The sequence below is a fragment of the Vombatus ursinus genome, unplaced genomic scaffold (genome assembly GCF_900497805.2).
Source record: "Vombatus ursinus unplaced genomic scaffold, bare-nosed wombat genome assembly UNPS02014770.1, whole genome shotgun sequence".
Lineage (NCBI taxonomy): Eukaryota > Metazoa > Chordata > Mammalia > Diprotodontia > Vombatidae > Vombatus > Vombatus ursinus.
The window spans coordinates 9,980,917-10,004,659 of NW_020954548.1; the positions used below are offsets into that span (position 1 = coordinate 9,980,917).

General features: G+C 38.2%; 1 protein-coding gene across 1 annotated transcript in view; it reads right to left on the reverse strand.

Moving 5' to 3' along the window:
• The window catches only part of TMEM38B (transmembrane protein 38B), a 74,499-nt gene extending 51,068 nt beyond the window's left edge, over window positions 1-23,431 (reverse strand). The window contains exon 1 of the mRNA XM_027863052.1: window positions 23,213-23,431. Within this exon, the coding sequence (XP_027718853.1) occupies window positions 23,213-23,351 (139 nt within the window). The 5' untranslated portion in view covers window positions 23,352-23,431. The remainder of the gene's footprint in view (window positions 1-23,212) is intronic.
• Between the last annotated feature and the right edge of the window lie 312 nt (window positions 23,432-23,743).

Below are 23,743 nucleotides of genomic sequence, written 5' to 3' on the forward strand. Positions count from 1 at the left end.
ACGTCACCAAAATGGCTTTTGAACAAGTTTGGGTTTTGCTAAGTAAAAGAACCTAATTTTCTCTAGAGAAATGTCACTGCATACTGCATAGACACTTTCAAGATGTCATTTCAAGTTATTAAATTCCATGCTATCTGGAGCTAAAGCATTTGTACTAAGCTAACAATGACCTTTCGGTCTCCATCAGTAATATCACTTGTGAATCCAAAGAAAAATTTAGCAAATGATAACTCATGGACTTGGTCTTTTTAGTTTCGTTTAGCCAATTTTTTAGCTAATAATTCTCTATTGTCTTTCTTTATACTAGTTTCAAATACTGCAACAGGCATTCTCTTCTATAAGTTACATAACTATCTATCACAGAGAGATATTAATTAACTTTAAAAAATTAAGCAACAAAATATGATAATTTTTAGATGTTGCCTTTGGCAGGGGGCAGCAAGAGAAGAAATCATTTTATTATGTATATTCTACTTATTAAAATAAATGATGTTGAGAAATATAACATTTTTGACTCAAATTTCATTGAGTTTGCACATACAGTATTATACAATAGCTGCAAGAATTTACTGAATTTAGGTCTTTTGTTGATTTTGATTTGAACTTTGTTTTAATTTTAAAAGTAGATGTATTTATTCAGGAGTTGAAAGTATTTTTTTTTAAATGGCCATTGTTTCACTCTTCCTTATAGCGGGAGTACCTCTGTTTGACAAACTTTGTTACTCTATCCTACAAGAAGCCTTTCCTGATCTTAGCAAAAGGATTCAACCCCTCCTTTCTCAAATTAATCTGTTTACATGTTCCATCTCTCCCCTCCCCTGCAGAATGTAAATTCCTTTATGAAAGGAACTATTTTTCCATTTGTCCTTTTATTGCTGGATCCAAGAACAGTGCCTTCAACATAGTAGCCACTTGGCTTATAACTCCCTTTTGTAGAAACCAAAGAGAGTAACAACACAATTACTAGCCTGGAGGAATTTAAAATCTACTTGGGAAGATAATCTAGGGAATAATATAAAAAAATAAATAAATAAATCAGACGGGTCTGTGAGCTCACTTATTGGATACCCTCCAATGATGCAGACAGCAACCCATCCATACCTATCCTGTGAGACTCACATCCACATTCACCTAAAAGTTCTCCAAAGAGGGTCCACCCACTATGCGGGAGCCCTTCCTCACTTTCTCCCAACACTGAGAGGTTACCAATGAAGCTCTCGCAAGCTCTTTTTACTTGAATAGTTCATCTTCTCTTTCCATCATAAAATTCATTAATGACATCTCTTATGTCTTTTTTTTCAAAATTCCTCATTGGCTCTACACAGCCTGTTTATGTTTACCAGGTGCCTTTCCATTACATTCTGTGTAGTGGAATTCCAGGTCTCACTTCCATAGAGCAAAACCCATAAAATATTTGCATTGAAAAGATAGGCCTTGGCTGTTATGGGAAGTGTGGGGTCAGGAAAAAGCTCTGAAATGAATCAAAAACTATCCAGCCCACTCTTTTTCAACTCTAGGCCCAGCTCACTGATGCTCTGTATTGTCTATTGCAAGTATACATACTGTTGAACAAATCAGGTAGGGTATCCACTCAAATGAATGTTAAAATCTGAGAAACAGACACTCTTTATCTCCTTGGTCTTTCCTGTGTGGAGATACAGGCCAAATTCTTTTGAGTGATTACAAGTCTCTTCCAATGTCTTGCAGTTTGATGCAATCAAGACACTGTTACCTGCAAAAAAATTGAATTTGGAAGATCTCACCATCCACAGGATCTACAACCTGGACTCTTGCCCTGGATCTGCTTCATGACAGGGGTGAATACTTGTAGCAGGCATGCATCTCCTTGTTTTATGCCTTGATGTTTGATTATCAGAGAGTTACTGAAAATGGTTATTTAGTATTACATCTTCTAAGGCAGGTCTGCACAACCTGTAGCCCACCAAAGGATTTCAGGTGGTCTACGAAAAATGTACAGGAAATCCTTTGGTATGTCAGAAGTGGCCTGCAGGCTGCAGGTTGTGTAGATCTGTTCTAAAGAATCCTATATAATGCTGATATATAGATGGAAGACACAATGTTATAAAAGGATCTATAAGGCAGCACTTTGTTCTACATGATAAGTTTTGTTTTGGTTTTTATTTTTCGTTTTGTAATGAACAAACAATAAGCCTAACGGGATTTTATATTCTCTGTATCTTTTGGTCAACTGAGAGATGGCAGTGATGTGATCATAATTGTTGAATATCTTGCAAAAACCCTCTTGCTCTCTAATATACTTCATAAAGGATGCCCTAAATTTGTGCATAAGTGACCTCCATAAAAATTTTGGTACAGATGAGAATGTAGGCATACAGATTAATAGAAGTTATGATCTCTCAGCAATCTATATGCCAGACACTGTGCTAAGCATTTTACATTTATTATCTCATTTGATCCTCACAATAACTCTGGGAGAAAGGTGCTATAATTATTCCCATTTTACAGATGAGTAAACTAAGACAAATAGAAATTAAGTGGCTTGCCCAGGATCACATGATTAGTGTCTAAGGCTGGATTTGAACTCAGTTCTTCCTGATTCCAGGCCAAGTGTTCCATCTACTGTGCCACCTAGTTCAAGATTTTTTTTCATGATTTTGATATCTTTGGTTTTTAAGGTATGCTGTATATCAACCTCCCAATGTGCTCACAACTGGATCTCCTCCAGCATTGATATCCTCCATCTATACTTGATACAGTCCAGCTGTTTTTCACATCTTTGCTCATTTCAGTGACATTTTTACCTCCCTCCTCTCTAAGGGAGAGTGATGTCATGATCCAAGCACTGTGGTTCAACTATTCATGATGAAGAGAGAATGTGTGAGTGTGTGTATGTGTGTATGCTAAAATGGTTTCTGCAATCTTTTCCTTCTTCCATTTGTAGTCCTCTTTCTATTTTCATTCATGAATGTCCTTCAGATAACTGTTTCTGTAGTTGGGTATCTTATCAGACTTTTTTAAAACTGGTTTTATTCTACTTTTTCCTCTGCTTTATGATATAATACTACCTATAACTGTCCATCATTCTTCTTCACAAGATTTTACAGGCAAGTTTATATTCTGACACAATGTTTGGCAGTTCAGCAAGTAAATAAGCTAAGGTGTTTTCCAGACTCTTTTGGTCTCTTGTACAGCAATTTATATATATATATATATATATTTATATTTATATAGATTACATATTTATATATAATTTATATTAGTTTAACTTCTGAATGAAATTATTACAATCTGTGTTGATGTCATTTCATTACTGATGTCCATTTTCCATTTTCAATAGCTAGTTTAAATAATTCAGGGTTAAACCTTCTTAATTGTATGCCATATCTTTTTCTCATTCTTATTTTTTATTTTTGTTTATTATAAATCCTTAGTTTAGCTCTGATTACACAAAATGCCAACTCAGGGATAACTTCCATATCAATAAGTCTTTTCCTGCCTGTTGAAATGTAGTCATTTTGATACTTTGTGATATTATGTCCATCATCTAACTTTTCTTTCTAATAAAAAGTATTCATGTATAGAGGTCCTAGGCTTCTGTATAATCTAAAAGTCTTTAGCCTCTCTCATTTTTCTTTTGTGTCATGCTTTCTTACATACCATCATCTCCTTTTTCCCACCTTTGCACTGAAGTCTTCAAGTATCAACGTATATGTTGCTTTGATTTAGAGGGTCTTACCAAGTTATTCATAGAATTTCTCTACCACTTAATTCTCTACAACCAATGTTGGTCGGCATACTGCAATTATTTTGATGGTGTCTTTTTACAAATACTTATTAGTTCTGCAGTACATGGTTTTCCTGCCTTCAAGGAACTTTTCCTTGAAAAAGTTCCACTCTAACGGGGAAGGATAACACATTAAAGGAAACTGAATGGGAGGGAGGCAAGGAAGTATATAGAGTGCAGTCTGGAAATGAATAAGCAATTACCCCCAAAACATGTCCATTTATTAGTAACTGAACAAGGCTCTCACATTTAGAGTATCAATAGTCACATTAATGTCTATTAACAGACTAAAAACTGTGTGATTCTAAGCACTCACTGTCCCCTTTCCCACAATTCTGCAGAAGCAGAAGTATGTTGCACATAGTGATGGCCATTTTCTACCTTTCTTTGTTATATGAGTTATGAGTTTTTGGCTTAGGGATTCTTTGTTTTATGTGGCTTCCAACCACAACACTCTATTAGAACTGCTCTCTCCAAGGTTACCAATAAATAAATTCAAAGCTCTTTTCTTCATCTTCAGCCTGCCTCCTCTTTTCAGCTTTGGACACTATCAGCTATCTCCTCTTCCTGGATACTGTCTTCTCCCTTAGTATCTGACACCACTTTCTCCTGCTTCCCCTCCTGTTCTCTGTCTAACGGCTCTCAGTTTCCTCTTCTTTAACAGCATGTGTTTCCTGCCCACTAAGTACTGGGTCTCTACCAACCTCTAACCTCAAGGCTCAGAGCCTGACCCTTTTCTTACTCTAAGCTCTGCCTTAGAGTTATCATCTCTCACATGTTCAATAATCACCTCTATGCAGATGACTCCCATATCTATCTCTTTATCTCTCTACTGAAGCCCCCAATAACTGAATGTTAGACATTTGTATCTGGAATTTCCATTGACATCTGAATCTCAACAAGTCTAAACAACTCATTCACTTTCCCACTAAATCCATACCTCCTCCAAATTTCCCTTTTTCTATTGAAGGAAACCTTTCTTCTAGTAACTTAAGATTGTAAAGCCATGACACATTCTTAATGCTTACTTCAAGTGAGGTATCTGTAAAGCATTTAGCACAGTGCCTGACACTGACATGGTAAGTGCTTAATAAATGTTTGTTCTCTTCCCTGCCTTCTTCTCCTTCACCTCCCATATTCAATCAGCTACCAAATCTTGACGATTATACTTTCACAACATCCTTCAAATTAGTCTTCTCTCTCTCATCACATGGTCAGTATTCTAAATGAGGCCGCCATCATCTCTCACCTTGACTCTCTCTGCTTCAGTTTCTTCCTTTTCTTTCTAGATTCCTTGGGGAAGCTACCCAAACAGTTGCAAAAACAATCTTTCTAAGGCACAAATCTGACCATGTCACTCCTCTGCTTAAAATCTTCAGTATCTCCCTTGTTGCCTCCAGGATAAAATACAAGTCCTTAGCCCGACACTTAAAAACCTCATTATCCAAATTCCTTCTATATTCTTCCTGACATTTTATATTATTCTTGCACATGTTCTTCATTTCAGCCAAATTGACCTAGTAATCCCCAATTTGATATTACACCTACAGTTTCCATTTCTTTGCACCAGGTATCCTCTATATAACTCTCTTTTCATTTCTGCCTTTTGGATCCCATCAAATCTTTCAAGGTTCAGCTGAAGTACCTTTCCTCATCCCAACTGTTAGTGCTTCCTCTCTTCTACCATTCTTAAATTCACTTCTCTTTGTACATGATACAATCCACCCACTTCTCAGTAAACTGTAAAATGGGATTACTGTTTTTGCTTTTGCATACTCAACACCTAGCCAGAGTACCTTGTACACAGCAGGTGTTTAATAAACGCTTGTCTCAATGGTTTTTTCAAAGCCCAGATCAAATCATACCTTCCCTAAGTTCTCAGTATTGTTCAGCCAACACTGATCTCTCTTCTTCAAAATTCTTCAGCAGCTATAAACTATGCTATCTGATTTAACACTACTCCAAAACTATTTTTTATAAAGCCACCATGAAGTGTTGTGAAGAGAGTCTGAACTTGAACAACTGATGGGTATGGAACATTGCATATGCTGGCAGACACAGAAAAGGTGCTGCTTTAAGTTTGTTAAACTCTTCTTCCCTCTCACACTTCCCTCTCTTATTAAAACTTTTGTTTCAAGGAATAGCTCACTGGGTAGGGGAGGCAAAAGGATATATTTGGAAATTAATGTGGTACAAAAACAAAAGACATTGATAAAAAGAAAAGAGGACTTGAAAGAAGGGATAATTTGGATAGGCAAAGCACTGGGAAGGATAACGCAGGGTACTTACAGTGATACAGTTACCACTGGAGTTTTAGATAAGAGTTTAAATTAATACTTCTAATTATTTCTGCTTCTATCATTAACACTGTAGTTACCTAAGATGAATTGTATACTTGAAAAGATTGACAAGATAATGATCTGGGTGAAATTATCAGAACTGTTTAATAGCAAAAGTGAAGTGTATAAGAAGTATTACTACAAGGGGCAGCTAGGCGGCACAGTGGATAGAGCTCCGGCCTTGGAGTCAAGAGGACTTAAATACAAATCCCGTCTCAGACACACAACACATGACACTTAGTAGCTGTGTAACCCTGGGCAAGTCCCTTAACCCTGACTGACTAAAATAAAAAAATAAAAGTTTTTTAAAAATTTTAAGAAAACAAGTATCACTACATTCAAATACTAGGCAATAAGTCAAACATACACTTAGATTACAGTTAGTAAAGAGATAGTTAGAAATTTTTTTAATATTAGTTAGTAATTTATATATTTTTCTAATAAAAACTAACAAAATCAATAAAATCTGAAGAACTGTCTCTAAATATCTGTTTAATGTAGTGAATCATGTTCTCCACTACAAGATGAAACTGCTCTAGTTTAGAACTATGCCCAAAGGGCTATAAAAACTGTGCACACCCTTTGAGCCAATAATACTACTTCTGGGTCTGTATCCCAAAGAGATCATAAAACTGGAAAAGGGACCCACAAGTACCAAAAAATTTATAGCAGCTCTTTTTGTGGTGGCAAAGAATTGGAAATTGAGAGGATGCCCATCAATTGGGGAATGGCTGAGCAAGTTGTGGTATATGAATGTAATGGAATACTATTGTGCTGTAAGAAATGATGAACAGGCAGACCTCAGAAAAACCTGGAAAGATTTGTATGGTCTGATGCTGAGTGAAGTGAGCAGAACCAGGAGAACGTTGTACACAGTAATAGCCACGCTGTGCAATGGCAAACTTTACTAGACTTAGCTCTTCTCAGCATTGCAAGGAATATCTCCATAAGTCTTATGATGGAAAATGCTATCCACATCCAAAGAAAGAACTATGGAGTTTGAATGTAGATCGAAGCATACGATTTGCTATTTTTTTTCTTCTGTTGTGCTTTGTTTCCTCTTTCTGGTGGTTCCTCCTATTGGCTCTAATTCTTACCTACATTACTCATGTAAAAATTATGTTTAATAGGAATGTATATATATATAGAGAGAGAGAGAGAGAGAGAGAGTGAGAGTATATCACATTGGGCACCATCTTGGGGAGGGAGGGGGGAGAAAAATTTAAAACTCAAAAGCTTATGGAACTGATTGCTGATAATTTAAAATAAATTAATTAAAAGAAAAAAAAGAAACGATGAGCAGATGGACATCAGAAAAAACCTGGAATGACTTACATGAACTAATGGTGAGTGAAGTGAGCAGAACCAGGAGAACATTGTACATAGTAACAGCAAAACTGTGCAATGACCAATTTTGATAGACTTAGCACTTCTCAGCAATACAATGATCTAAGACAATTCCAAGGGACTCATGATGGAAAATGCCATCCACATCCAGAGAATTAACTGTGGAATCTGAATGCAGATAGAAGCATACTATTTTTTTTTCTCTCTCTCTCTCCCTCTTTTTTTTTTGTTTCTTCTTTCTCATGGGTTTCCTCTTTGGTTCTAATTCTTCTTTATAACATGACTAATGTGGAAATATGTTTAATATGATTGTACATATATGGCCTATGTCAGACTGCATGCTGTCTTGGGGAGGATGGAGCAAAGGGAGGGGGAGAAAATTTAGAACTCAAAATCTTATAGAACTGGATGTCGAAAACTAAAAACAAGCAAATAAATAAAATTTTTAAAAAAGACAAAACTACTCTCATTCCTATCACTGAATAGAACAGAAGCAGGCAGGAACAAACCTTTGCAAAGTTTATTTCTGAAGCTAAAGTAAAATTCTAAATCAGAAACAGGTTGAGAAGGAAGAATTAGATTTATTAGGCAATACTACTCAGTTGAAGAAGGCAAACTGTCTATAGCTACAAGAAGACAATATCTATGTTTCTCTCATTTCTGCAATCCAGTGTGAACAGCTGTCCCCTCGCCTCTTCCCTTGTACCAACCACTTCCTAAAGGTCTAAGGACTGGTGCAAATCTTTTGAGATCAACCAGTTTCCCCTACCAAACTTCTAATGGTTCCTGAAAACTACAGATACAAGGCTCAAATACATACAATTGAGACTGAGTTTGTAAAGGCAGATTTGAAATTATTAATTTGATTTAATTGATTTGAATAATTTAACTATCAGGTTTTATTTTTCATTAGGGGCAGTTGGTGGTGTAATGGATAGAGTGCTGGAGTCAAGAAGATTCACCTTCCTGAATCTGAATCTAGCTTCAAACATTTACTAGCTGTGTGACCCTGGGCAAATCATTTAACCCTGTTTGCCTCAGTTTCCTCATCTGTAAAATGAGCTGGAGAAGGAAACCACAGTATCTGTGCAAAGAAAACTCTAAATGAGGTCATGAAGTGTTGGGCACAACTGAAAAAAACTGAACAACATTTTACATTATTTTAGTAATTTAATGAAGGTCTTTACTTGAGTTATGCCTACATAAATTCTTAAATAGCATCACACCTCACATACAACCAATTAAGCTACTAATGAACAAAGAACTAGAAATTCATTATGGATTTCATTGCTCCCCAAAGAAATAGCACTTCTCAAACCTAAACATGCTGAATCTAAATTTCTAGTCTTGGTCTCTCACTCACCATTCTGACTCACTTTTTTGTTGTTTAATTTTCTTTCTCATGGTTTTCCCCTTTTGTTCTGATTCTTTCTTTCACAACATGACTAATGTGGAAATATGTTTAACATGATTGTACATGTATAATCTACTATCAGAGTCTTGCTGTCTTGGGGAGAGAGGAGAAAAGGAAGGGAGGGAGAAAAATTTGCAACCCAAAATCTTACAAAAATTAATGTTGAAAACTATTTTTACATGTAATTGGAAAAGAGTAAAATACTATTAAGTGCAAAAAAAAAATAGGTTCCCTTCTCTCCAAAGAGGATCCCTTCTCTCTACTGACATGGCCACCACCCTACATCAGTCCCTCATTAAAGCTCACTTGGACTATTGCAATAGTCTCCTAATCTACATCCTTGCCTCCATGTCTGTCCCCATTCCAATCCATCCTGCACACTGCTACCAAAGTGACTTGCCTAAAGCACAGATATGACTATGTCATCTTTCCCTTCTCAATAAATTCCAGTTGCTACCTATTATCCCTAGGATGAAATATAAACTTGTCTCTGGCATTTAAAGCTCCTCACAATCTGGCCCGTTCCTATTTTCCAATCTTCCTGTGCTTTCCTACACTCCATGTACCTTCTGCCCTCTGCTACTTCTCCCTCTGATGGGCTGGTTCCATCCAGAACCTCTATTTTAAGATGCCTGGGCCAACCCAAGCTGCATTATGACTCTCCAGTAATTTCTCTACAAGACCTAACTTTGGGTACTTTCATCTCTTCCACCTATCCCTCACTTTTCAACTTCCTTCCCCCATTAGAATATAAGCACTTTGGGGCAGCTAGGTGGCGCAGTGGATAGAGCACCGGCCCTGAAGTCAGGAAGACCTGAGTTCAAATCCAGCCTCCAAACAAGCACTTGACACTTACTAGCTGTGTGACCTTGGGCAAGTCACTTAACCCCAATTGCCTAAAAATTAAAAATTTAAAAAAAAAAGAATATAAGCACTTTGATGACAAGGATTGTCTTTCTTTCTGCTTGTATTTGTATTCTCAGTGATTAGCACACTGCCCATTACATAGTAAATGCTTAATAAATGCTTATTGACTCAACTTGATATATCACTTAAGGTTACTAAGGAATCTATTTATCAACCTGATATAAATAATGGAAAGGTCTGCCATCCTTAGGCAAGTTATCTGGGACATGACAAAGAACCTCCAAAGAGTTGTCCAATTTAATGTTTACTACAATCTTCAAGATCAATCAAACAGGGAATGAATGAATCAAGTAGGGTCAAATGATACAATTAGAAGGAACCTACAATGTATTGCTAAGAATTTTGAAGTTCTAGGCAAAAAATAAAATAAAATTGAGACCTTAGGAGCATAAGTAATATATTACCATTATTGTGGTAGGTGATTAAAAAGAGAAAAACAGATATGGAAAGCCAAAAAGTGCTAGTTAAAAAGATGGTATCTGATACTAAGCTGGAGTTACCTACAGGACATCCACTTCAAGATGTCTAATAGTAAGTTGATGTTGTGGAACTAGAACTGAGGAGAGAGACTAAGGTTAGGCAGATATGAAGATCTGGAAATCATCAGCACAGAGATGAAAACTGAACCTATGGGAGCCCAAAAGATCGTTAAATAAAAGAGCATAAGAAAAAAGAAAGAGAGAGAGCAGAAGATCAAGGACAGGGTCTTGCAGGACATCCTCAATTATCATGACATGAAGAATCAACAAAGGAGACGGATAAGGAGCAGTCCCACAGGTAAAAGGGAAACCAAGAGAGATCAAGAAGCATGAGCGTTGAGCAAAGGACATTGGTTGTGCAATTAAGAGATCTTCAGTAGCTTTGGAGAAAGCAATTTTAGTTGAAAGATGAGATCTGAAGTCAGATTTCAGAGGATTTAGAATACAGTGTGAGGAGTATACTACATTCCTACCAAATGTAGAAAGTTTTTTAAAGGAGTTTAACTGAAAAAGAGAGAAGAGATAAAGAACAAATTGTTAGCAGACATGATAGGATCTAGATGGAGGTGTTTTTCTGAGGTTGGAGAGATTTGGGCATGTTTGTAGACAACAAGAAAGAAGCCAATGGAAAGGAAGAGATGGAAGATTAGAGAAAGAGTGAGGATGATAGTTGGAGGCAGTCTGCTGAAGACAGGAGAACATGTGATCAAGAGTTAATGTAGAGGAATTTGTCTTGGTAAGGAGAAAGGCTACCTCTTCTTAAGAACCTGAAGTGAAGAGAGCATAGTATAGGATGATGTCTGAGAATCATGAGATAAAGAGGAGAGAAGAAAGATATCTTGATGAATGGCCTCAACTTTTTTGGTGAAATATGAGGTGAGATGCTAATCAGAGAAGGTGAGAAAATGAGAGGGGAGGAATTTATATAGCTTAGAACATACGGTTTAGAACAGCTGCTGTTGTCAGTAGGATAGGAAATGGATTAAGAAAGAGTAGAAGGATTATCTTGCTGAAATGAAGACCCAATTGAGATAAGATGGTATAAATTTGCAGTGGATCTAGGAAGCACAGTTTCATGATTTCCTCCAATTATGTACAGCAATTGATGGGTTAAAAGTGAATGCTAAGGCGGCAGCTAGGTGATGCAATGGACAGAGCACCACCCGTGAAGTCAGGAAGACCTGAGTTTAAAATCAGCCTAAGACCAAACACTTCACACTTACTAGCTGTGTGACCCTGGGCAAGTCACTTAACCCCAATTGCCTAAAAAAGTAAAATAAAATAAATTTAAAAAAAAGTGAAAGATAAAAAGTATAGCCACCCCTATGTATGGCCAAGATGAAATGAAGGAGTAAGTCATAGGGACAGACTAAATTGAGGCAACTGGAAAGTCTGGGTACTTGAAGTAACTCCAACACGTATACTGAGGTCCTCTAATATAAGTACAGTAATTGAGATGGAAAGGGATAGTCTGATCCAGGCACTGAATTCACTGAGAGGGAGAATATACTAGGAGGTAGTAGGTAACAACTACCTGAATGTGGACTGAATGATAAAATTGGATTGTATGAACCTCAAAGAAGAAGTTATCCAGTGCTAGTAACAAAGGGAGAGTTCAGGAAAAGAAAAAAAGAAGTAGTACCTGAGAACAGAATTTAGATTTCTACACCATGGCTTGAAATACACAAGCGATGAGCTCTTGGCAAGGGACAGAATGCACTTAAGGATCAGTAAAGACACATTAATTAGAGTCTTGCAAATCTAGTCAAAAGAGCTTTGAACTGAAAATGGAGGCTAGAGAAGGAAAAAATTGTCCATATATGTCTGACAAGCATAGTGCCATAGAAAGCAACAAATAAAGAATAGCTGGAGGGAAAAAAAAAGAGTAATTCTCAAGAGATACCCAAAAAGAGAACTAGTAACAAAATTCATGGCTTCATATGTCTATAAATGCATAATTAACACAGTGAACAGAAACCTGACAATAAGTTAACAGAAATCAGATCATACTGAGTCTTGAAAGGGTCAAATTCATAAAAAAGAATTTGGTTCTGGATGGACATATATCTTACTTAAAAGGATAGGGAAGGAAGGGAGTGTGGAGTAGCATTATCTATCAAGAATATATACAGATATCAAGAGATCTAGAAATCTATCAGAATTTCTCCCATATCATGAGAACATTTTGGTAAGAATCAGTAGAGTGGAAACAGAAGCAAAACTGTTGTAGGAGCATACTACAAACTATAAACCAGGACAAGAGGAAGAAATAGGTGAAAAATTTGAGAGAGAAATTTGGTTCAGAATTATATCATAATTAATGTCGGGAGACTTCAGCTATACCTGCCATCTGCTACCAAGAGCTTATTCTCTGTCAATGTGAGAGTAGCTAATAAATCTGTAACTTGCCTTAATGATAATTTCATTCTTCCAAAGGTGCAGGAAAACAATAGAGGACAGAGTTGGAAATGCACCATGGCACAGTGGAAAGCAGATGAAACCTGGAGTTTAGAGAGCTCTGGTTCAAATCTTGACTGTGTTGTTGTTGTTCCTTCTCAAAGAGGACCAAAGATATCAGAAGGGTGATGTCCTAGAGACTAGTGTGTGAACTGGATTTAAATAAGCAAAGTCATAAGTCTCACTCTCTCCTCCAGTCATACAAGTCCAGTGGCAAGACAAAAGTCAAGATAACTGGCAATGGCCCAGTATGCTGTGGGTGATGCTGACCTTTCTAAATTAGGTCTCTCCCAGGTCTCAGTTTGTTTGAGGCAACATTCAGTGACTAAGGGCTAAATAAGAATGGAGACAACAGATGGCCCAATCTATAATCACAAAACTATCAATCTGAGAGAGCAAGACCCTTAGAGTTTCTGGCTAGAACAAAAAACAATTTTTTATTTACACTCATTCTAAACCATCAAAACCTAAACAATGAGCCACAAAGGCTTGGGTTGGAAGCTATTATTGGCCATTCAATGACAGCCAGAATGATTTAGGTTTAAAGGCAGTCAAATATCTCCACTTAAACACAAAGGCTTTCTTAAAGTCTGTTTTTCCAGAGCTATATTTCAAGAAATCATAAGTGAAAACTGCACAGGACAAAAAATAAACTGTCCCAGCTTTTTGAAAAAGAGAAAAATAGTGAAGATAAAAATTAATAAATAGAATTTTTTTTTTTAATCTTGGCCCTAAACCTCAAAATGTCTTACAAAATATGTGACTAGGTAGCTAGGTGGCACAGCATATCAATAAAGCACCCACCTGGTTTCAAAAAGACTCATTTTCATGAGTTCAAATCTGGTCTCAGACATTTACTAGCTATGTGACCCTGGTCAAGTCACTTAACCCTGTCTGGCTCAGTTTTCTCATCTGTAAAATGAGCTGGAGTAGGAAATGGCAAACCACGCCAGTTATCTCTGCCACAAAAACTCAAGTGAGGTCATGAAAAATCAGACACAACTGAAGAACAACAACAAAGAAGCTATGTGACTATGGTTAAGTCACTTAACCTCTACATGCTTCAAGTAACTCTTGAGGACTAAGTCATAATAAATTAAATATACATTAATATAGCATAAATTATGTATGTAAATAATGAGAGGAAAAGGAATATGAACTGAACAGATCACTTCAAGGGTTATTTTAATAAGCATGCTGCCAGTACAATTAAGTTAGTAGTTTCAAAACCATATATCTCATTTTTTTAAACCATCCAAAGTATTTTTTTAAAAAAGTTGTTTTAAATAGATGATCTACTTTATAAATATTTTACTACTTCTCTTTATCCAAGAGAAATCTGTACCAGTACTGCCCTTTTAACAGCAACTGTCACACACATGCTATTTTAAGTACAAAAGAGGCTGGTTTTTTGCTAATTGGTTTAAAGTATGCTATGCTATCTAAAAAAGAACCTCTTTTTTTTTTTTGCAAAGAGTATGGGAAAATCTAAACCATGAGAGTCATAGATACAACAGTCAATACAAATTCCTTATAAAGAATCCAAATCATAACAGATTTAGAATAAAATATTTAACCATGACAAAAGCAGAAATCTATATTCTAAAACAAGAAGAATCTGAGCTATCATAGTTACATGTACCTCTCAAACTGCTGTTACCATTTATTCCCCTACTTTGTAAGAAGTAAAATTTCTCCAAATTAATAATTTGTTTTCTCATATTAAAGAAGTGAAGAAAACTGAAAACTATGCTGCTTAGCAAAATAAGTACTTTCAGTAAGATCTAAATATTTCCTAAATCATGTATGTATGTCATCTCCCCTGTAGTTAACTGTTTCATTCATTTTATCTGTATCCTCAGATCCTAGTAAATAGTAGACTCTTAATACTTGCTGATTGACTGACCAAGATTTCAATAAACCACTTGTCCCAATACTTTGAGAATGTAATTTAACATTCTAGTTATAGAAATCCTTCCACGAACAAAGATGATACACTTTAAAGATATACTTTGTTACCAAAAATGTTATTAATTTGTAGAAATCATGTAGAAGGCATAAGGATTTCAGTATGTCAGAAACGAGGACTTTTGACATGAAAACATAACACTAACAAAAATAAAGTCAATAGGAAGTAATGCTATGACTGAAACTTATTCACATTATAATTATTCAATTCTAAATACTAATATTGGATCCTCACCTATGCTTAAGGGGAAAGGAGAACAGGGATATTAAATAGAGAACAATTTAGTTCTGTAAGTGACAGCTGGATGGCACAGTGGATACAGCACTAGGCCTGTAGTTAGGAAGACCTGAGTTCAAATTCAGCCTTGAATACTTATTACCTATATGACCTTGGGCAAGTCACTTAAACTCCATTTGCCTCTGTTTCTTCAACTATAAAATGGTGACGATAATAGTGCCCACTTTGCAGTATTGTGAGGATCAAATGAGGTATCTGTAAAGTGTCTAGCACAGTACCTGGCACTACAAAAATGCTTATCCCCTTCCTCTTCTTTATTACAAGTGACTACAATGACCACTACAAAAACAGTCCCGAGTTTATGAAAGAAGGAAGGGTGACAAACAAGCATTTCCTGTTTTTTGCCTTATCAGAGTCAAATTTGTATTATGTCTACACGTGTCCACCGCAGAAACAGGTCTATAAGTTCCTGGTGGTCAAGGTCATTGCACCTCTCCCAGCCCCTTGCACACAGTTCACTGTACAGAGCCGGCACTAAGTACGTGGTGGCCAAATTAATATTGTTAACTTAACCACAAATGACTGACATAAATTCCTTTCACCAACTGCCACCACTGGGCAGGCAAGCAGGCCTAGGAAATACAGCATGACACCCTGAGGCAGGAGGAAGATGACGAGGGATACTCAAACCACTCTATTCCCCTCAGACCCCAAACAGGGAAACCCAGGACCCAGCAGTCAAGAACCCCTGGGATAGCAGAGCCCTACACAGCATCTATGCTGGCAAGACTATGAGAAGACAAACACATTAACATTCTGTTGGCAGAGTGACAAACTCATTACAAGCCATGCTGGAAAACAATTTGGAATTATGTGAGAAAAATAACCAACCCATTCATATCCTTTAACCTAGCCAAAACGTTACTGGGCATATACTCCAAGGAAGTAAGAGAGAAAGAAAGGTCCCAAATACACCAAAATATGTACAAGCAAGCAGGACAATACTGGCACTGTGTTAAATTACATACTTTTTAAAAAAATTAGTTGTATTTAATAGAGTCACAATTTCACATACAACGCTCTTTTTCTGTTCTCTGTATATGAAAGTATTCATGCTTGCATAATTTTTAAAAAAGAAAATTTGTATGGCTAGAACAGTACACACGTGTCAGTAGTTACTGATGTTCTTCATCTTACCTTTTTTAATATCAATAAGGTCAAAGATGTGTTGCACAACTTTGGTATCTTCTCCTTCAGATACCTTACATAAATCCTTCAATACGCTCACAATTGTGCTGCCTCCAGCACAGGTCTCCTCTTAAATACTTGGTCCAGTCAGACTGCTTTTTCAGTCTTTGTTCTCTTCAGTAATTTTTACATATCACTATAGATCACTGTCATCATAATACTAATATTAACATTGATGACATTTATATAGTACTTTAAAGTTTGCAAAGCACTTTACAAATATCTCATTTTATCCTCACTTATGAATTATTTTACATTGCAGTTGAGAAGCAATTTGGCATAGAATGAATAGAGTACTCAAATCAAGGTGGGCCCACCAAGACCCAACTCAACTGCCTTTCCTCATCACTAAGGATGAAAATGACCCTTCAAATCCTTAAATTAATCTAAAGCACTTTGAATCTTTCCTTTAACTCTACCATTCTGCTTTATATGGTACTTATCTAGGGAAATGTCACATTCTCCCAGCTAAAAGGTAAGCCTTTTGAAGTCAAGACCTGTAGTTTTTGCATATTAAGTTGCAGAGCATACAGCCTGGCACATAATAGGCTTGCTGAATAATAAAATGTTTGCTGAACTGAATTTTTCCTGCCTCCATTCTTTGCTCTCATCAAGACCTCCAGTCTCTATACCCTCAATATTTTCTTAGATCAGTTTTACTACTCTGACTTCACTTTCATCAACTCTTAAAAGAGGGAAAAAACAAAACCAATGAATTGGGCATGTAACTAAAAAAATTTTAGGAAAGAAAGAAATCAAAAACAAAAAAAAATCAGAAAAAATTAACAAAATTGAAAACAAAAATTGAAACAATAAACACAATTCCAGAATAGCTGGATTTACAAATGAATTCTATCAAAATGCCAGCAAATATTAAAAGAATACTTAAGTCCAATACTAAGAGTTTGCAAAAAAAGAGGAAAATAAAGGATCCTACCAAATTGCTTCTATGACACAAATGTAATCTTGATACTTAAATTAAATATTGGCAAAGGCTACAACAACATATCAAAAAGATTACACACTGTGACCAGGTTGGGTTAATATCAAGAGTGCACGGTTATTTCAATATTAGGAAAAACTACATAAGAAACCATATTAATAAGAAAAACAATGAAGTTGTATTATTATATTAATATAAATAGATAACAAAAAAGGCTTTTGACAAGACACACATTTCTGTTAAAAAAAAGCAAAAGAATAAGTAAGCCCTTCCTTAATATGGTAAGTAGTACATATCTAAAGCCAAGCACCAACATTATAACCTTCCCAATAATAACAATAGTAACAACAATAATAACTAGCATGTCCATAATACTTTAAAGTTTGCAAAGCACTTTGCAAATGTTATCTAATCTTGTAAAATAATAGGAAATAAGTACTAAGTGCCTAACAACCTTGGAAAGTAGGGGCTATTATTATCTCCATTTTATAGACAAGGAAACTGAGAGGGAGGTTAAGTGATTTGCACAGGTCTCAGTGACTGAGGCCACATTAGAATTCTTCCTAACTCCAAGATCAAAGATAAAGCAAGAATGTCCATTATTACATTATTACTTGACTTATAGCTATGGGTACTAGCTAAAGCAATAACATAAGAAAAAGAAATAACAGCATACATGGAAAAAAAACAAACATCATTTTTGCAGATAATATGATAGTCTACTTAGAGAACCTGAAAGATTCAACTAAAACAATTAACTGAAACAATAACTTCAGTAAAATAGCAGGACATAAAATAAATCCGTGTAAGTCATCAAGTTTTCTGCATATTACCATCAAAACTCAGAAGGAAGACACAAATTCCATTCAAAATAACTACAAAATATTACAAACACAAAAAATACAATATAAAATATTTGGAAGTTCACCTAACAAGAGAGAGAAAGACACACACACACACACACACACACACCAGTCAGTCAACAAGCATTTATTAAGCACCTACTAGGTGCCAGGAACTGTGTTAAGTGCTGAGGATACAAAGAAAAGCAAGGAGCTTACAATCTACAGATAACATGCAAATAACAATGCACAAACAACACCTGCATATGTGTGTGTGTGTATATACATATATACATATATATATATATATATATATACACACATAAATGTGTGTGTGTATCAGTCAGTAAACTTTTATTAAGCACTTACTATGTGCCAGGCAGTGTACCAAGCACTGGGGATACAAGAAGAGCCAAAAGGCAGTCCCTGGTCTCAAGAAGCTCACCATCTAATTGAGGAGACAACAAGCAAACAAATATGTATAGATAAGCTATATACAGGAAATGGTTAAGAGAGCGAAGATGCCCTTAAAAGGGTTTGGGAAAGGCTTCCTGTAGAAGATGGAATTTTGGTTGAGACTAAAGAAAGCCAGAGGAAGGTGAGGAGGGAGGACACTCCAAGAAAGAGGAACAGTCAGAGAAAATGCCCAAAGCCAAGAGATGTAGTGCCTTATTCATGGAACCACCTGAAGCTCACTGTTGCTGGATCAAGTATATGTGTCAGGGAGTAAGGTATAAAAAGACTAGAAAGTAGGGAGGGGCTGGCTTTGAATGCCAAAGAGAGAATTTTGTATTTGATCCTGGAGGCAAAGGGGCCACATGGTCAGACCTGTGCTTTAGGAAAATCACTTTGGGAGTTGAATAGAGGATGGATTGGAGTGAAGAGAGACGTGAGGTAGGCAGATCCACCAGCAGGCTATTTCAATAGCCCAAGTATAAGGTGACAGGGCATGCACTAGAGTAGTGGCAGTATCAGAGGAGAAAAAGGGGCATATTTGAGAGATGTTGCTGAAGTGAAATCGGCAGGGCTTGGGAAGAGATTAAGTATGGGGAGGTGAGATAGAGTGAGGAGTGATGACATCTAGATTGCCAGCCTGAATGCCTGGGAGGACAGCAGTACCTTTGACAGTAAATGGGAAGTTAGGAAGAACAGAGTGCTTGAGAGGAAAAATGAAGAGTTCCATTATGGACATGTTGAGTTGAAGATGTATAAGAGTTTAAGATGGGACACCCAATTTGGGATGTATGGGCAGTCAGATGAAATTGGAAATTAGGAGAGAACTTAAGGGTGGATAAATAGATCTAGAATCATCTGCTAGAGAGCTGATGATTGAATTCATGGGAGCTGACAAAATCACTAAGGGAAAGAGTTTAGAGGGAAAAGAGAAGAAAATGGGACAGAGCCTGAAGGAACACCCAACATTAAATAAAGACCCAACAAAGGAGATTAAGAAGAAAAGTGGTTCAATAGTTAGGAAAACCAGCACACAGTGTCACAAAAGCCTAGAGAGAAGCATCAATACTGTCAAAGGATGCAGAGAGGTCAAGAAGGGTGAAAGCTGAGAAAAGGCCCGTAGATCTGGAGATTAAGAAATCTTTGGTAACCTTCTAGAAGAGCAGTTTTAGTTGAATGCTGAGGCTTGGAAGTCAGACTGCAGAGCTAAGAAGAGAATGAGAAGAAAGGAAGTGGAGATATCAAATATAAAATCCTGTTTGACACTCAAAGCCTTTTATCACCTGCTTCCCTCCACCTTTCCAGTCTTCTTACACCTTATATTCCTTCCCCTATACCTGCTACGTACTCTTCAAACCAGTAACACTGGCCTCTCTCAATTGATGGATATCTCCCAACTCTGGGCATTTTCACTGACTGTTTCTCCATTCCTGAAATGTTCTCCCTCTTCTTCTCAGCTTCCTGGCTTCCCTGGCTTCTTTCAAGTCTAAAATTTCATCTTTCTCTATACCCTTCATTTCTACTGCCTTCTCTCCGTTGACAGCCTGCTGGTAGACCTGCCTAAGCCAGCTAGGTGGCACAGTGAATAGAGTCACTTAACCCATCTGCCTCAGTTTATTCATCTGTAAAATGGGCTTGGAGAAGGAAATCACAAGCCACTCCAGTATCTGCCAAGAAAACCCTAAATAGGGTCTTGAAGAGTTGGACACAACTGCAAAAAAAAAAAATGACTAAACAGGAGATCTGCCTACCTCAAAGTCTCTCCCTACTCTATCCAATCCATTCAGCCGCTAAAGTGATTTTCCTAAAACTCAAGTCAGATCAGGGAACTCCACTCCCTCACACCCTCCCACCCTACCTCACACCCATCCCCCCCACACCTCAATAAACTCTAATGCAATAAACTCTAATAACCCCCCACCCCTGCTCTAATGGCCTCCTTATTGAAGCTAGGAGTAAAAACAAAATCCTGTTTGGCACTCAAAGCCCTTCATAAACTAGCCACCTCCTACCTCTTCAGTCTTCTTACTTTACCTTACTCCTCAATATGTATTCTTCACTTCAGTGACACTGGCTTCCAGGCTAATCTACAAACAAGATACTGATTCACAGGCTCCAGGCACTCTCTGTGTGGAATGTTCTCCCTCCTCCACTCCAACTACTTAACTTCCAGGCTTCCTCTAAGTCTCAACTAAAATCCCACCTCCTACAAGAAGCTTTCCTGAAACTCTGTTATTTCCAGTGCCTTCTCTCTGTTAATTATTTCCTACCTATCCAGTATATAGCTTGCTTTGTATATATTTGTTTGCATGTGGTCTCCCACATTGGATTGTAAGCTCCTTGAGGGCAGGGACTGTCTTATGCCTCTTTTTATACCCCCAGGGCTTAGCACAATGCCTGGAACACAGCAGGTGCTTAATAAATGTTTACTGAATCCAAATGATCGTTTTCAACTTATCCTGTATATATCTTATTTGTAAATAATAATAATGATAGTTAGCATTTATATAGAGCCTACTACATGCCAGGCACTGTGCAAGCCCTTTACAAATATTATCTCATTTGATCCTCACAACAACCTTGGAAGGTAAGTGTGATTATTATCCCCATTTTACAGATAAGGAAATTGAGGCAAACAGAAGTTAAGTGACTTGCCTAGGGTCACATAGCTAGTAAATATCTGATAACTGATCTTCAACTCAGTTTTTCCCAACTCCAGGCCTAGAACTCTATCTCCTGCTGCCACCTAGCTGCCTCTACTACTAGTGGTTTGCATGTTGTCTCTCCCATTAGACTTCAAGTTCCTTGAGAGCAGAGGTTGTCATTTACCTTTCCGTTGGTATGCTCAGCACTTAGGACAATGCCTGGCACATAGCAGGTATTGAACAATTTACTGTTTTGCTGACAATTATATATGGCCTTCAGCCTTCTCAAAGCATTTAGCCATTAAAGGGAAGACATATGGGATGACAACTAGGCAAGGATAGATAAAGTGAGGGTTTCTCTGAGGATTGGAGACATAGACGTGTTTATAGGAAGAAGGGATGCAACCATTAAGTAGATGAAGAGTGACTGAAGATTAGAGAGAGAATGGAGATGATAGAAGGGTCGATCTGATGGTGAAGAAAAGATGGAAGGGGATCACTTGTGCACAGAAAACAATTTGCCTTGGCAAGAAAAGCTACCTCTTCACATGAGACATGGGGGAAGTAAGAGGCAGAAGACATTTGAGAGATATAAGATGAAAAAGAGATGACAAATGGGAGTTCTAAGCAAATGCTCACAATTTTTTCAGTGAAGTTTTTCTTCCCATTTCCCACCAATTCAACTGATTTTGGATCTCTTTGGACCTCTCCATTTGCCTTGCTTCCCCAGGAAAAGGCATCATTGGGAAATCTCGTTATGCTGCAAGATTGAATCTGCGGGTTCTTCACATCTCTTCAGTGCCCTCTGCCCCTCTGACTGGACCTCTGACTAGAGTGAGGGCACAGGCTCCAAGGCCTCTACTTAAAGAGGGGGTTCAGCACAGCTTTCCTCCTGATTTCCCACTAGCTCCACTGCTTTAGTTCTTCTCTACCTCTCCCCATCATCCTTCCCCATTCCCCCTCAATTCCTTTAATGTGCTGTCTTTCCCCATTAGATTATATACCCCTAGAAGGCAGGGACTCTTTGTTACTATTTATATTTACATTTCCAGACCTTAGCACAGTGCCTGGCACATAGTAGGCTCTTAATAAATGTTTACTGACTGATTGAAAAATAAGGCAAATTCTCAGCTGAAAGAGTGAGGGGAAGAAAAGCCAAAGGAGGTATGAAGAAGGAAGAAAAGGTTTGCAGAAGACATACTGGAGAAATCCTGCAAATCAGATAGTAATTCAAACTCTATAATTCTAACTTTTACTTTGAGACTGTTATTTTAAAAACTTACAGAACATTCATAGTTGCAAAGTGCCCCATAACTTCTCGAATATTTTAAGAGACGTCATTTTTTTTTAAATGGAGAAAAAAAAAATCTCAAGCACACTTCTGATTTGGGATTGTCAGCTGTGAACCTTGTGTCTCAATTTTTAAATGCTTTACAAGAACATGACTTTAACACTGGGCAAAACTTCAGATCCTTAGATGGCAACAGAAACATTGCAGCCACAAATTCTGGCCCTAAGTCACTTAGCCACCTGTCTTAAATGGCATATCAGAGGCAGCAAGCCTTCTCCACAGGCAAGGGCCAAGACTGCATGTGTTTCCTGGACGGCCGAAGTTAATTATATACAGACTGGTACACAAGAACCCATGTGTCAGTGGTGCTCCTTACCCATTTCAAGAACGTATCCATTAAGCACCATGTATGGGCGAGATCCTGTGCCTGACCCTGAGAAGTGGGGGGAAATGGGGGGGGTCCCAAAGAGTGGGAGGAGGATCTATATTATCCGTACAGTTTACTTCCTGGGAGGAAACAACTCTACCGATAAAATCGCTAACACTTCTACTGCTCCATTAAGGTCTGAAAAGGGTTTTACAAACATTGTCAGACTTTACACTCACAGCCCTGCGGAGTGCAGAATGATAAAATCACAGTCGCCAATTCCAGGGCGCTCAGACTGCGAGTGCTAAGCACAGCGAACAGCAGGGCCAGGGAAAGGGGCAGCGGGTCAGGAGAGGCGTTACGGGGAAACTGAGGCGGGGAGCGACGCCTCCCCCGGGCAGGGAGAGGCACTGGGGCCAGTCCGCGCCGCCCCGCAAGCAGCCCCTCGTCTTGAGGGTCCCGGGCTCCTCCCAGCCAAGGGGACTCACCGAGCTGCTGCCTCAGCGTCATCACAGACACCAGGTAGTGGGCGATATCGAAGAAGGGGAACATGGGGACCCGGGAAAAGGTGAGGGTCACCTCCTCCCACACGTACTCCATGGCGAAGGCGGAGGGTCCCCCGCGCATCGCGGGACTCGGGCTCCAGCTCCAGCGGTCAGCTCCGCTCCGATGGGGGCGTTCCTCCACCGCCCCCTCCTCAGCTCACCCACTAGAGTGCTGCGCGCATGCGCTCAATGCCTCGCCGGCCCGGAGGGGGAGGGGGTGGAGAAGGGGAATCCGGGGGCGGGACGCCAACAGTCGCGGAAGGCGGTTGGTCAGGCAGGATAGGCCCCGCCTCCTCCCTCCCCTCCCCCCCGCGGCCACATAAGGTCCGGGCGCGGGAGGCAGTTGTCACTGGGCGGAGCGACTTTAGCTGTTCTTGGAGGTTCCACGACCCGAAGTGGGAGACTTCCTCCACCCCACCTGGTCCAGAACTGGAAACGACCTGAGAGCCGACTTTCTAGTGTTATACTCCGTGA